We start from the raw sequence: 16,906 nt of genomic DNA, 5'->3' as shown, positions 1-16,906 counted from the left end.
GGTTGATGTGAGAGACCAGATCTGGCCTGTTTCAATATAAAACTGGTTAAATATCTTGGCTGATTTGAATGCTAAAGGGTTAAACAGGATTAATATTACAGAGAATAGAAATGTGTTATCAGTGTCTAATAACACAAGTCACTAAAACTAAATTAGAAAGCTGAGCATTGGTTCAACTTGTCAAGAATTTACTGATTTTAACTGAATTGGTTTAATTTTGCAAACTTGTTGAGTATGGTTTCAATAAAATAAGTACCAGTGAAGCATCTAGATAAAGAGTAGGAACTTATCAGAAATAGTAGTAACATATGTATTATAACAGACTGGAAATAATGAGTCTTCAAGTTACCCAAAACCCTAGCTACTTATTTTCCCTATTTGAAGAGTTGATGCAAAAAGGGTAGAATTAAGAAATTATAAGTAAACAATGCAAGTGTTTCTGATCTTAATATATCTACATGTACAAAATTTAAAGAGTAAGAATAAAAAATTTGTAATTTTATGGCTAGTAGAGTAATTGGAGAGAGCTTACATGAATAATTAATTTGATAAGAAAAACTCATTAAAATAAATCTTGGTCTTTTTTTATGTAATAAAAGTACAAAATGCAGAATAAACCAGAATTTATCAGATAAATATATTTACCTTCAAAGCTGTGCAACCTCTATTGGTGCTAGCAACTAAACAGCCTTCAGTAGTGGCCATGGGAACATAATAGTCTTTACTATTCATAAATAATGGACCTACTACACCAACAGGTACAGGGATATAACCAATGACATTTTCACAACATGCTCCATAAACCTACAATGAAAAATTTGATAGATTTTGAGAGGAATAAGTGCATGATGAGTTTTGACAAAATGAAACAATAAAAAGAGAAACATATATTTCTATATATTTATATGTATATCTTTTTAGATGTGGAGAGATAAGAGACATTAAAAACTCACAGCAGAATAATCGTAGTTCTTAAAAGGAAGTTTTTCCATCACACTTTTGTCAGTTAAGTTTTCATCAATAAGTCCCCTCCTGAAAAGTCAAGAAAGCAACCAACATAAATAAATACTATCATTTAGTGAATAATAGCACAAAATAGATAACTAGCCTCATTTGTAGCTACTGTAATGAATTGGAGCTTGAAAATATACAAGTACTTTAGTAGACAACAAATAATTCAGGTTTACAATTGCACGTGGGCTCTGAATGCAGAAGACATGTGAAGGCCAGAGAGTAATGAAGCTGGTATGCTCTGCTGGATATACAATGTCAGTATACATGTGTGACAGAGCGCTAGTGTATTGAGAGAAAAAATAGGCATAAGAGGAATTAGATGCAGTGTGCAAGAGATTTGGGGCACAGTCCTGCTGTCCACATGATTTTGGGCAAGTGTCTTCTACTATAGCCCAGGGCTAACAAGTTAACAACCTTCTAGTTTAATGAACAATGAATAGTCTAGACATAGTTATGAGCTTTTTTGTTTACAAATCTAACACATGACAAGAAACCCAAATGTATTTTGGCAGTTGATTGCAATCATACAATATCACGTTTATTTGATAGTGAGACTGTTGCTTTATTTTCAAGTCAATGAACACACATAAGATAGGAACAAAGTATGAAGTCACTCACTCAAATGCACATATACATATAACAGGCTTCAGTTTCTACCAACTATTTTCACTCACAACTATAATATAGAACTTTATCCAACAATGTTCAGTTAGTAGGACTAAACCCTTAACCACATGGTTTTAAAGTGACATTTTAGCCACAAAACCATGCCTGTACCTATAGCTATATCTATGTGTGTATGTATATGTGGCTAAGTGGAAATTCTTGTTTTAACACGTGCGTTCTGAATGTAAAACAAAGCACCACTATCATAGAAATGATGTTGTTTGTTGGTGAAAGCAGGTTTAGGTTGTTTGTTGTTCAATATTGGAGGAAATATAAATTTGCTTGGAAATAGGTAGAGGTTGGTGACAGGAAAAGCATTCAGCTGAAGAAAATTCTACCTCAATAAAATCTTATCTGTCCCATGCAAGCATGGAAAAGTAGATGTTAGAATGATGACTAAGTTTGCAAATGATATAGTGATGTTTATAGTTGAGTAGAATTGTATGACCTATGCAATCATGGTAAAAGAAAAAGTCATAACATTACCTGACATCAATTCCTCTTTCAAAGTCACCTAGAACTTTTTCCAGTTGGTAACCAGCTATATGTTTCTTTTTGACAAGCTCAATAATTTCTTTGTTACTTAATGCACTGATTCCTTCCTGTAAAAACATGAATCAAATGAGAATTTGTAATGTGGATAACAGTTATTAGTAATATATAATACACAGCAACCAACTGAGTATTCTAATTCAAGTGAATTAAGTAACACTAGGCCAAAATAAACCTTTAATTTGCATTTGTATTTCAAAGAAGTTAAGAATAAAAAAAAAAAATTAAGAATTTTCTTGATAAATGTGCATTCAGACTTCTGTTTTCTGACACATATGGAGTTGAGTAGAATTGTATGACCTGTGCAATCATGGAGACTGAGCTGCAAACCATGTGGGTAGGAAGCAAACTTCTTAACCACATGTCCATGCCAGCACCTGGATCTGAAAACTGTTATAAACCATCTAACTACTTTTTCTCTATGCCTTACTTCACTGACTGCATCAAATAAATTCTCTAACTCAGAAATGCTTAGAACTGATAGTTCTTAGCCAAATAATAATTCTTTTCTAGCACTAAATAGCAGAAATATGTTGTTGTTCAAAAATTCATAAGATTTATAACCTATTGAATCCTAAAACTTCACTTTTATACTGGAAATTTGATCTGTGAAAATATCAGAGAAAAAAATTTTGCAGTTACTGCTCAGAAATTTAAATTACTTGAAGATCATTGGGTTTTTTTCCTCCTTTTTTAGTCTGTCCAAAAGGAACAAGAATCTACTTACACTAGGTTTCTTTACTTGGTGACGTTCTTCAGTTTCTGATGAATTTTTAAGGGATTTCAAACATTCTGATGACTGAGGTGATTCAAAACATGTCTGTGTAGATATTTCAACTTTGTTTCTCTTATCTGTCAAATAAACAGAAATAATTTTCATTATACTAGAAGATAATTGTATTTTCCTACTGCATTATTTATTTATTACTTCTAATTAAGAAATATTTAGAAATATTGCTATTTATACTGCAAATTTATACATACTATTGTTTTTGAAAATTCTATGACAATAAATTAATGAAAATGTGTGGCAAAAATATGAGATGCATATTTTGTTTCATAGTGTATTTTAAACAACTAATATAAAAATCAGCAGAAAACATTTATTTTGATTTTTAATTTTAATGATGAAATTCAATCACCTTTCAATAAACTGCCCATGCTGGTGTCAATATTAACATCAAAAAATATATATTTTAATCCCAACAGGATGATCAACAACAGTGTGGTAGCATAATCAGCTGTAAACAGTCTGTAGAAATAAAAAGATAAGAAAAAAAAAGAGATATTATCTGCATTCTACAGTCAACTTTAGTACAAGAAGAGGTTAACTAAGCTAAGGTTATCCTTAAAAATCCTCATTACTTGATTTATTTAACAGAACAGGTTGAGTATGTGTATATATATATATATATATATATATATATATATATAGTTTTAGGGAAAATAACCAATTTTCAAGAACTCATCGATGAAAATCCACTATCACATATAGAAAAATTAATATTAAAAGCACAATAAATGAGTATAATATAAAGTAAAGTAAATATCATAAGATAAATATAATAAAAAGATTACACGTGTTTCATAACCAATTTTCAAATAGAAAAGAAATTTAAATCGATTAAAATCAATTGAAATTATCGAAAATAAGTTCTATTCAAAAATATAGCTACTCGTCAGATCATAATTAGAACAATAATTAGATATATATCTCAACCAACAATAAGTACCAAATGAATTAATATGAAATACTTATATAAAGATAGAAAAATTATTTAAAAAATATCATAATATCAAAATAATAACCATTCAATAATCATCCTTTCATCCATAATAATAACATGTATATTATATACAAAAAACATCTTACCTAAATTATCATTGTTTTAAATTATCATTGTTTTAAATACAAGTTGAACGAAGTTTAAGTTTAAAATAATAATGAAGATAAAATTAGTACATATTTAACCGGTGTAATAGTTAAAGCTATACTATTTAAAGCTAAAGACGTTTATTTAATTATGATTAAAGATCAATTGAATAATAGAAAAATACAAGATTATTTATTTCTACAAACGTAATAATAAAAAAAAAATATGAATGAAAAAATTATGAATGGAAAAAATTATGAATGAAAAAATTAGGAAAGAAAAAATTATTAAGAATAAAAGGTTAAACTTTATATATATATACAAAGTTTTGATTTAAAAAAAACTTTAACGATATTATAAACTATAAAGATTAATAATTAATCAAATAATATTAATCAAAAATAATCGAAAATATATCAACACTATTCCAATCGAAGTTCTAATATTATGTTGAAATGAAACTATAACTTCTAAATAATATAGTGTTAAATAAGTTATCTATTAAAATAATCTATAAAGAAACAAATGAATAGTATAAAAACAAGAATACATATTATTTTCAAATAGTAGAAAATCTTTAGCAAAGTGAAAACAGTACTTATCCAAATTTTTCCGTAATTCAAACTGAAAACTAAGACGTTATCTAATAGCTATAGCGTTTTAAGCAAGAGTTCGCGCGAAAATACTACGTTAAAAAAGAACGTTAAAATAGAGAATAGAATACGAAAGCATGAATGAAATAATAATACTTAAATAAATGAATGAAAAATTTAAAATTTATATAACTAACAACATAAAAAGAACAAAAAACTATAGTTATCTTATAAAACATATTAATAAATATTAAATTCTAATATATAATAAATAAATAAAAATATTAATAGTCGTAAATTAAATAATATTATGAAATAAACTAAAATACTACTATTGATTTAGTCTTATCAAAATCGTAGTGTCATTGTAATATAAAACCTTAAACTTACTAAAATATTAACCTACCAATAATTTTTGATTAATATTATTTGATTAATTATTAATCTTTATAGTTTATAATATCGTTAAAGTTTTTTTTAAATCAAAACTTTGTATATATATATAAAGTTTAACCTTTTATTCTTAATAATTTTTTCTTTCCTAATTTTTTCATTCATAATTTTTTCCATTCATAATTTTTTCATTCATATTTTTTTTTTATTATTACGTTTGTAGAAATAAATAATCTTGTATTTTTCTATTATTCAATTGATCTTTAATCATAATTAAATAAACGTCTTTAGCTTTAAATAGTATAGCTTTAACTATTACACCGGTTAAATATGTACTAATTTTATCTTCATTATTATTTTAAACTTAAACTTCGTTCAACTTGTATTTAAAACAATGATAATTTAAAACAATGATAATTTAGGTAAGATGTTTTTTGTATATAATATACATGTTATTATTATGGATGAAAGGATGATTATTGAATGGTTATTATTTTGATATTATGATATTTTTTAAATAATTTTTCTATCTTTATATAATAAGTATTTCATATTAATTCATTTGGTACTTATTGTTGGTTGAGATATATATCTAATTATTGTTCTAATTACGATCTGACGAGTAGCTATATTTTTGAATAGAACTTATTTTCGATAATTTCAATTGATTTTAATCGATTTAAATTTCTTTTCTATTTGAAAATTGGTTATGAAACACGTGTAATCTTTTTATTATATTTATCTTATGATATTTACTTTACTTTATATTATACTCATTTATTGTGCTTTTAATATTAATTTTTCTATATGTGATAGTGGATTTTCATCGATAAGTTCTTGAAAATTGGTTATTTTCCCTAAAACTATATATATTTTATATATACTTTATCTATAAGGCTCAATTTAATTTTAATTTTTTATAAATTGATTTTAATTGAGTTTTTTACCTGTAATTTTGGATTTTGTCCCTAATAATATTATATATATATATATATATATATATATATATATATAGGTGAGATTCTCATCTAAATATTGTAACAATTCATCAGTGATGGGTTAAGAATCATTAGAGAAGATAACTAACAAGATGTTTTCATTAGGAGAACTGCTTAGTATAAGGACAGTAAAATAGATTTCTAGTAATAGAAATTATGATGAAAGTTAAGATTTGAAACTTCTGAACTAAATATTCTGATGTCAAAAAATCAAAACTAGTAGTAATCAGTAAACCCACCACTCATAATGGAAACATGAAGTCCTAAAAGTTTCTATTAAAAATACAAATACTCAAATGAAAGTATTTGCTAGATGAGTGAGTTAAAATCTAAAGTTCCAACAAATTTCAAGTGATAGCCTTCAGAAAAACTAATATTTTTACTTCTTGTGATTCAATTAATAAGTTAATGAGCAGCTAATATGGGGATTATTCATTTTAAATTATGGAGTGAGAAGTACATCTGGACAAAGGAATCCTAGTTTCAATCAAATTTTTTACAAGTTCATGGCTTCATCTTCTGCCTCTGAGTAGTTCCTTGTTAAGCAAATGAAGTTTGCTGGAACTTCTCCAAGCTTTTACAGACTTAAAAGTTAACAATATCCCCATCTCCTTTAATAAGAAAATACAGGTTTGGTCTGTGAATAAAACACTCATGAAGTTTGTAATGATCCCACAAGTTACACCAGTAAGCTGTGATATTCATTTTTAGTTAAGTGTAGTGGGTAAGTGAGAATTTTAAAAATATTTGTCAAGAATAACATCATACGTCAGCAGTTTCAGTTGCATCATATTATTTATATTTTTATTAGTTAGTCTAAGAAAGATGGGGCATGTCCTCTCAGAGCAGTGGAGGTGTTGGGGTTAATGTGGTTGATGTTCAACTTGAATTTCTGCACATTAAAATGAAAAGGAAGCATTCCACAAGTTTGATTTCATAATGGGGAAATATATAGAATCTGGACAGTGGAGATGACAGAGCAGAGATATTGAATGGGTTTGAGTCACACATTTAGTAAATTCAGAAGAGTATAGACCATTGAAATAACAGTAGAAGAATTAAGAGATTGCAGTCAATCAGTGGCACAAGTGGTTATAGTATGTTGGTGACTGAAGGCTTATCAATCAGAGAACCTTTTATGCAATCTAATATGAACTACATGTAGTTTTATATCAACATCTCATTGTTTGCATTGTAAAACATGTTAGAAGGTAGAAATGAAATGGGGAAAATGATAAAGTTGATAAACCCTTTTAACAGCAGAGATAATACAATTCTACGTATATTTTGTTCAAATATAAAAATCTGATAAAACACCATTTAAAAATATAAACTCATATCAGAACAAACCTGCCTAAATAAAACTGCCAGAAAGATATCTCTGGCTGGATTTTCTGATTCATATCTGATGTAGAAATGATATTTTGATACAACATTGTATCTGCACCTTTTACACTATCAGTAATCCATCGGCTGTAGACATGTACAAAAACCAAACCAGTAGACTGTAATAAAAAATTAAAAAAATAAAAAGAATGGTTTCAGATTTTGCCACAAGGGCAGCCATTTTGGGGGAGGGGATGTGTTGATTACATTGATCCCAGTATTCAACTGGTACTTACTTTATCAACTCTGAAAGGATGAAAGGCAAAACCAACCTTGGTGGAATTTGAACTCAGAATATAGTAGCAGACAAAATACAGCTAAGCATTTCACCCGGCATGCTAATGATTCTGCCAGCTCGCTGCCTTAATAGTAATAATAATAATAATCCTTTCTACTATAGGCACAAAGCTTGAAATTTTGGGGGAGGTGGCCAGTAGATTAGATCGACCCCTGTACATAAGTGGTACTTAATTTATCAACCCCAAAAGGATGAAAGGCAAAGTCAACCTCGGTGGAACTTGAACTCAGAATATAGCAGTAAACGAAATACTGCTAAGCATTTCGCCCAGCGTGCCAACGATTTTGCCAGCTCGTCACCTTAATAATAATAATAATGATGATGATGATGATGATGATGATGATGGTGATGGTGATGATGATGATGATGATGATGATGATGATGATGATGATGATAATAATAATAATAGTAATAATAATAATAATAATAAAATTTTACTCATCATTACAGTCAATATTAATAAATGACAAACAAAATTTCAAAGCTAGTTCCTGAAAATGTTTCTTATTTTACATTTACTTCACCAGCATAGGCTGAATGTTTCTGAACATTCAAATATTTACATGCAGACACTGTTAATGCATATACCTCTATCTGCTGTCAATATTTATTACACAAGCAATGTTTTGGCATGAAGGTTAAGCTGAGATTGAACAACAAAAATTAGATGGGTAACATTAAGATGAGTTTTATATTCTAAGAATAGATTCAACACTCTCAGGAAATAAAAGTAACTAAAAACATCTTACCATAATGATTTTGACCACTTGTATAACAGGATTTGACTTTTGTTCTTCATCCCCATCTTTGTTCATTATAAATTGAAGTTTTGACACTGGCTGCTCGTGGATTACACCATGACAAAGCTACATACAGAAGAGAGGGAAAATTTTTTTCTAAATAATTTACCACACTAAATTGTTTAAAAAATAAATAAATAAAAATAATAATAGGATCAATGCCATCCAACCTGAAGAAACATACAGACACTTTAGGAATACCCTACAGTCTTAGTGTATTGCAAAAACCAGCTTTACTTCGAACTGCATAAAATACTGTCTGAGGTCTTTGTTATGATTTGACAGACAGTACATATCCCCAGCATACACAAACACACAATATCTTCAATCTACAACATCACATGATGATGATGATGATAATCCTCTCTACTAAAGGCACACAGCCTGAAATTTGTTGGGAGGAGACTAGTTGATTACATCAACCCCAGTGTTCCACTGGTACTTATTTTATCGACCCCAAAAGGATGAAAGGCAAAGTCAACCTCAGTGAAGTTTGAACTTAGAACATAGTGACTGGTGAAATACCACTAAGTTTTTCACCCAGTATGCTAATGATTCTACCAGCTCATTGCCTTAATAATAATAGTAATAATACTTTCTACTAAAGGTACAAGGCCTGAAATTTGGTGGGAAGGGACTAGTCAATTACATCAACCCCAGTATTTCACTGGTACTTTATCAACCCCGAAATGATGAAAGGCGAAGTCGACCTCAGTGGAATTTAAACTCAGAACATAAAGATGGACTAAATGCTGCTAAGCAATTTTCCCAGCGTGCTAACGATTCTGCCAGCTTGCCACCTTATTAATAATAATAATTCTTTCTATCATATGTAAAAAGCCTGAAATTTTTGAGGGGAAGGGTTAGGTGATTACATTGATCCTATTACACAACTTGTACTTGTTTCATTTGTCCCTGAAAGGATGAAAGGCAAAGTTGATCTGAGTAGAATTTGAACTCAGAACATAAATCAGAAAGAAATGTTACTAAGCATTTGTCTGACACGCTAACGATTCTATCAGTAATTAATGCATAATAGTGATATTATGTAAAGTCAAGACATGAAATTTAAGAAAATGGAAAACACTAATCTTGCATACTTAATACATAAAAAATCAATTTTTAATAGTTGATGAATGATATTCCATTTTGAATAATTTAAAATCATATTTTTAAAATGAGTAATTTCTGACAATTGAAGATGGCCTAAGTAGCATTCACTTTCAAACTTTCTCATTCAACTTTTTCCTTAAATTTACAATTTTCCTTGTTCATCTTCAATATATTCAAAAAATTTTTTGCAGTTGTTCTTCAATAAGTACATCAAACAAAAGTAGTTACTCTATATATGATATCACTTTCAGACAATTAATCATAAATTTGCCTTTATTAGAGAGATTTTATGGCCATACAATAACACTTGAATCTTTGTTATACACCCCTTGTGTTGTTTGTGCTTGTCTTCTTTTGAGTCTGAAACACCAACTGGTTTATTTTTGAATAGGTACAAAGGTCCTATATCTCAAGAGAAAGAGAAATGTGAAATGTGATGCTCATACCTTTCTTAAGAGCATCACTTTAACATTAATGATTTATATCTTAATCAAATCTTCTATCAGTAGACATATACTGATTTGACTTGCATTGCTTATATAACTTCCAAATTACTGTTGGAATCATTTCATTTATTATACATCACATTGATAAAATACTCAAAATTATTCCAGAAAACCAATACAACTTGGACAAGTACAACAATCATTAAATTCACAGATACATTACTTGAGAAAGCTCACTTATAAAACTTACCTCAAGCATTAAAGCCAAACAAGCAGGATAGAAGGTCATAAGTGCTAAATAGTTGGCTAATACAGAAAGACAAGCAAAGTAGCTGATAGTTTCTAATTGTTTCCAGCCTGAAATAAAATTTATCAAAATAAAAGATCAATATAAAAGAAAAATATGATACCAAGTGTCAGGTACAAAAATTTGATTTTAAGACAGATTTGTCACCAACTCTTACCTATTACCAAGCAAATTTATATTTCCTTCGGTCAACTGAATCATGTCAACCCAGACATGCTTTCACAAAGAACACCGTTTAGTAAGTATCTTAACATTCATGTATCAAAAGTTAATATCCACTGAATTCTATCTAAATTATTAATCCCAACACCACTATAGTGTCATAAACAGAAGGCCGGAACTATCAATAATTTATAAACAAGAGTTAAACTGCTGGAGAATGAAATGAGGTAAAGATAAAACTGGAATCAATTGTGACTGTCATATTCTAAGTGTCTTGTGGAGAAGATACAACATACATGTGGTCAAGTGTAACAACTATGTTTCCAAGGTTAAACTCTCTCAAGAAATGAACAAAGGGAAAAATTGCATATATAACATCTCAAGCACTTGTAGTGGGGGTTAAAGTGGGAAATACGATAATCTGTGAAGATTCTAAAATATGGAACAGTTACTTTTTTTTTATGACAGGAAATGAAGACCACAGATCCTGCAGGCTCTTTTCTCAAGTCTGGTGATACCTATATGATATTCAGTTAGATGTTGTTTTCTGAGATTATTAGATTGATAGTAGCAAAGGTATTTTTAAAAGAATACAATTCTGTGGAAAAAGTTTTGGCAAAGTGTTTAACCCTTTACTAGTAAAACCAGCCTTAACTGGACTAAATATTCCACCTGTTTTATGTTCAAACCAGCCAGATCCAGTCTCTAACACCCACTCTACAACGTCATTTCAAAAATAGACAATTACATCATCAAAATCTCAAGGCTACAGGATAATGCATGATTAATTCAAAACAATGTGAATAAATAAGCATTACATTTGACAGAGAGAGCTGAATTTTAAAGAGTTAATGAAGTAGTCTTGGGTGCAAATCACAATATAAACAGTAAGAAAGAGAGTTAGGTACATCAGAGGAAAGAGAGGGGGGGAGATAGGGAGGGAGGGAGAGATAGTGGGGTACACAGTTACATAGAATATCTGAGACAGAAGATGGGTTATAGTTATGTGATTTGAGAAACTGCAAATCAATATATGAAACATTTTAAATTCAGTTTTGTTGATTTTATATTTAACTGTTAACAAAATCTAATTCTTAAATTGAATAACAGAAATCATCAGTTAATCAGAAAAAGGGCTATTATTACACAAATAACGTAACTTACCAGATAGTGTGCCCACACCAAATACTAGTGTTTGTACGATAGCATCTAGAGTGATAGCTGGGCCAAGCTTGGACATACCTTGTGCAATATTGTCCTGGACTTCATACTGAAAGAAAAACAGATTTCATGTAAAAGATGTGTTGGTGCAAAAATCAATCAAAATCCATAATCAAGGAAGGCCATAGACATCTAGCAAGAAGTACAACTCTTTCTTCCATCTTTCCCAGTCATCAGTCAACCTCCAACCCCACTCTTCCCAGTCACCATTCTTTGTTATTGCTCAACTAACCTCTTTGTAATTTTCTTGTATCTCTTTTACTGGAGGTTTGTCTATGTTTCAGCAATTCAAGTTGACATTAGTGTGGTTGATAGAGACACAAAGATAGAAAAAGCTGCTGGCCCATCAGGAATAGTCAGAGATGCTCAAAATATCTGACAATGTAGGACATGCGATAGTCATATCTGATAGTCAATACAGGAAGAAGTCATATTTAATGACTGGTGTAGCAGTAGCATTGCGAACTGCTACAAAGGCGAAGTAGATGTACAAAAGAGAAGGCATTATAGAGAAATCAAATTGCTGGACCAACCTTTGAAGGTCAGGAGAGAGTTGTAACACAGATTGATCAAATATAGAGTTATTCTTGATGAAATGCAGTTTGATTTTCTGCCTAAGTGAGTGAAACAATCTCTAGAGCTGGCACCACAAAATGTGCCCATTACACTCTGCAATGTGGTTGGCAAACGAGCAGACAATGCATTGGGTTCTGACATCCTTTTATTCAACCTCTCTTGTGTTGGTACAAAAAAAATAGCCCACACACCCAGTACATTATGATTGGCATCCAGCTACAGAAATTAAACGAAATGATACATATGTGCATCAGGATACCAAGGCAGCAGCTATCAACAGAAGATGACTTGACCTGTGACAACCCATTCAACCCAACCCAGCATGGGAAGTGGACATGGTAATGGTACTCGTTATTATTATTGAAGGCAATCATGTAGCAGAATCATTACTACTCCAGACAAAATGCTTAGTAGCATTTCTTCTGACTCTATGTTCTGAGTGTTCAAATGTTATCAAGGCCAACTCTACCTTTCAGCCTTTCAGGATGGATAAAATAAGTACCACTTAAACACTGGGATAGGTGTAATTGACTAGCCCCCTTCCCCAACATTTCAGGCCTTGTGCCTATAGAAGAAAGAATTATTACTATTATTATTAACAAATTTAGTAAGCATTAAATATGTTGGTATTTTACAGACAAGAAAGTAAATTTGGAACACAGTAAAACTGTCAATTTTAATACTAAATTATAGCTTTTTGAATGCAACATCATTTTATAAATAACCTTTGTAAGCATGGAGTGTATTGGTGTTTTACAAACATGAAAATAAATTTCAAATGCATTATTATTATCATTATTATCTAAAACACTTCAGGTTATATTTTGGCGGGAAGATCTTTATAAAAGAGTGTGACTTGACAATCAATCACAAAGGCAACAGACAGTATATATCTATATATATAAAAATGAGAATGTGTGTCTGTCTGTCTGTCTGTCTGTCTGTCTGTGTGAATCCCTAAAACTCGAGAACTACGCAACCAATTTCATTCAAATTTTACACATGCCTTACTTAGGGTTCCAGTTGTGTTTTAGTCAAAAAAATGTTTAACTTCTTGCAGAGTTCGAGCACACGGCAACATAATATTTCCTCCACTATTACGTGTCAGAAGTGAAACAAAAACACTCATGTCAAATACTTTCACTTTAAAAATGAAACTATTCCACTAACTGAAACAATCACATTTCGATACTGTAATGACAGATACTTTCACAGAGAGAGAAAGAGAGAGAGAGAGAGACAGAAAGACAGAGAGAGAGACAGAAAGACAGAGAGAGAGACAGAAAGACAGAGAGAGAGAGAGATGTATATGTATACATATAGATGTATATGTACACCATTTCGATACTGTAATGACAGATACTTTCAGAGAAAGAGAAAGAGAGAGAGAGAGAGAGAGAGAGAGAGATGTATATGTATACATATAGATGTATATGTACACGTATATGTATATATATATATATAGATAGATCTATATGCATACATGTTTATGTATACATATGTGTAGATGTATATATATATATATATATATATATATATATATATATATATAGATGTACATGTAATATGTACACATATATATACATATATACATGCATACAGATATCTATACATATATACACCCATCACACACACATACACATGCACACAAACACACACATTAGTCATTTGTTTTCTTATCCAAAACTACGTCAAAAGTACTGAATGGATCTTTATGAAATTTGGAAATTATATTCTTTGCATAACGGCCATAACTCACATGAAAATTCATATATTTTTGATGTTGATGAAATTTTAACCCGAACATAACAGATGAGCATTATTTAGAAAATGATGTCACACGTTATCGAGGCTACCATTCTTTCTGGATGTGCAAAAGGGGATGACGCCTTTATTCCAAGAGTTCCTCTTACTCCATCAGGAGCAGACATTCCTTTTACATTCAGAAGACTACAATTCCCCCTTCGTGTGACTTTTGCCATGTCCATAAACAAATCTCAGGGTCAAACACTGTCTGTAGCTGGTCTTCTCTTGCAAGAGCCCTGCTTCTCACATGGACAACTGTATGTTGGCTGCTCAAGAGTGGGCAGCAAAAAAAACCTATTTGTATATGCTCCACAAGGGAAAACAAGGAACATTGTTTACAACGAGGTGTTATAATCACAACAGCAAGAAAGTATGTACATGATCACCTTCTTTTACGAAACTTCATTGACTTTCATATATTTATATTGATATACATATATATACGTGTGTTTGGGTGTATACATCTCTCTATATAAAGATGATGCGTAGTCTAGACGGCGTTTTTAGATTTCATTATTCTCTTTAACCCGGGCAACGCCGGGTATTTCTGCTAGTCTATATATATAAAAATGAGAATGTGTGTCTGTCTGTCTGTCTGTCTGTGTGAATCCCTAAAACTCGAGAACTACGCAACCATTCCATTCAAATTTTACACATGCCTTACTTAGGGTTCCAGTTGTGTTTTAGTCAAAAAAAATTTTAACTTCTTGCAGAGTTCGAGCCCACGGCAACATAATATCTCCTCCACTATTTAAGTATTACGTGTCAAAAGTGAAACAAAAACACTCATGTCAAATACTTTCACTTTAAAAATGAAACTGTTCTACTAACTGAAACAATCACATTTCGATACTGTAATGACAGATACTTTCAGAGAGAGAGAGAAAGAGAGAGAGAGAGATGTATATGTATACATATAGATGTATATGTACACGTTATTCCACTAACTGAAACAATCACATTTCGATACTGTAATGACAGATACTTTCAGAGAGAGAGAAAGAGAGAAAGAGAGAGAAAGAGATGTATATGTATACATATAGATGTATATGTACACGTATATGCATAGATATATATATATATATATATAGATATAGATCTATATGCATACATGTATATGTATACACATGTGTAGATGTATATATATATAGAGAGAGAGATGTACATGTAATATGTACACATATATACATATATACATGCATACAGATATCTATACATATATACACCCATCACACACAAACACATGCACACAAACACACACATTAGTCATTTGTTTTCTTATCCAAAACTACGTCAAAAGTACTGAACGGATCTTTATGAAATTTGGAAATTATATTCTATGTATAACGGCCATAACTCCCATGAAAATTCATATATTTTTGATGTTGATGAAATTTTAACCCGAACATAACAGATGAGCATTATTTGTAATTCAACGGTACAACAGTGTAAGACTACCCTTTCAGATATACTTACATTGTGATTTCTGCACTGTGGTGCATAAATTGTCAAGTAAATGAGACGCATCTTTGCTTCCACTGATTCACTTGCAAAGTGTTGAGTAAAATTATTTCGTTGCGGACTTCCTTTGAGTCTTTTTATTATCACTGCGGCACATAGTCCCCAGTTGGTAACATTGATTTCAAGGCCTTCCCAGATGAGAGACTGGCATTCCACTTCATGTCTATGTTCCATGCTGGCATGGAATGGAGAGTTATTAATGTAGAAATATGGTATCGTAGCTACTAACAGTTGAGGGTTGCGTAGTCTAGACGGCGTTTTTAGATTTCATTATTCTCTTTAACCTGGGCAAAGCCGGGTATTTCTGCTAGTGTATATATATATATATATATATATATATATATATATATATATATATATATATATATATATATATAAATATATATATATATATATATAAATATATATATATAAGCAATGTTAATTCTCTAAATGAAGTATTAACAGTAACTGCACGATAAAGTGTAGTATATTGCCACTTAAGTGTGGCTGACCCCTAGGGGTGGATGTTACTGTTGCTTTTAGCCCCAGGAGGACATCTCCTCCAGCTGGCTTATCGACACACGACTGTGTCCTGTTTGCCAAGGGAGTTATCCCTCTCACCACGACCAGCAGCACGAACGTATCCGGATTTCAGGGTTATTTCCCTTCTTCGGCGTTCGACAGCTGATGACCTTGGTGAGAGAGAAAAACCTGGCAAAATCTTATATCTTCTTTTCCAGTGACATTCTTCACTGATATTGAAAAGGTGAAAACAAGCAATGTTAATTCTCTAAATGAAGTATTAACAGTAACTGCACGATAAAGTGTAGTATATTGCCACTTAAGTGTGGCTGACCCCTAGGGGTGGATGTTACTGTTGCTTTTAGCCCCAGGAGGACATCTCCTCCAGCTGGCTTATCGACACACGACTGTGTCCTGTTTGCCAAGGGAGTTATCCCTCTCACCACGACCAGCAGCACAAACGTATCCGGATTTCAGGGTTATTTCCCTTCTTCGGCGTTCGACAGCTGATGACCTTGGTGAGAGAGAAAAACCTGGCAAAATCTTATATCTTCTTTTCCAGTGACATTCTTCACTGATATTGAAAAGGTGAAAACAAGCAATGTTAATTCTCTAAATGAAGTATTAACAGTAACTGCACGATAAAGTGTAGTATATTGCCACTTAAGTGTGGCTG

General features: G+C 31.0%; 1 protein-coding gene across 5 annotated transcripts in view; it reads right to left on the bottom strand.

Annotated features, from left to right (window-relative positions):
* Window positions 1–16,906, bottom strand: part of LOC106880618 (3-hydroxy-3-methylglutaryl-coenzyme A reductase) — a 103,508-nt gene that overhangs the window by 19,983 nt on the left and 66,619 nt on the right. For all 5 annotated transcript variants that reach the window (XM_014930640.3, XM_089363684.1, XM_052973242.2 and 2 more), the window contains 9 exons: window positions 11,767–11,872; window positions 10,384–10,490; window positions 8,524–8,640; window positions 7,441–7,595; window positions 3,375–3,484; window positions 2,960–3,084; window positions 2,167–2,282; window positions 954–1,032; window positions 646–804 (listed from right to left, as the gene is read on the bottom strand). In XM_014930640.3, the coding sequence (XP_014786126.2) occupies window positions 646–804; window positions 954–1,032; window positions 2,167–2,282; window positions 2,960–3,084; window positions 3,375–3,484; window positions 7,441–7,595; window positions 8,524–8,640; window positions 10,384–10,490; window positions 11,767–11,872 (1,074 nt within the window). The remainder of the gene's footprint in view (window positions 1–645; window positions 805–953; window positions 1,033–2,166; window positions 2,283–2,959; window positions 3,085–3,374; window positions 3,485–7,440; window positions 7,596–8,523; window positions 8,641–10,383; window positions 10,491–11,766; window positions 11,873–16,906) is intronic.

This window comes from Octopus bimaculoides, chromosome 15 (assembly GCF_046866305.1).
Source record: "Octopus bimaculoides isolate indiv1 chromosome 15, ASM4686630v1, whole genome shotgun sequence".
Classification (NCBI taxonomy): Eukaryota; Metazoa; Mollusca; class Cephalopoda; order Octopoda; family Octopodidae; genus Octopus; species Octopus bimaculoides.
Note: the sequence above shows the minus strand (reverse complement) of the source record. Positions and strands in the feature narration are given on the sequence as shown.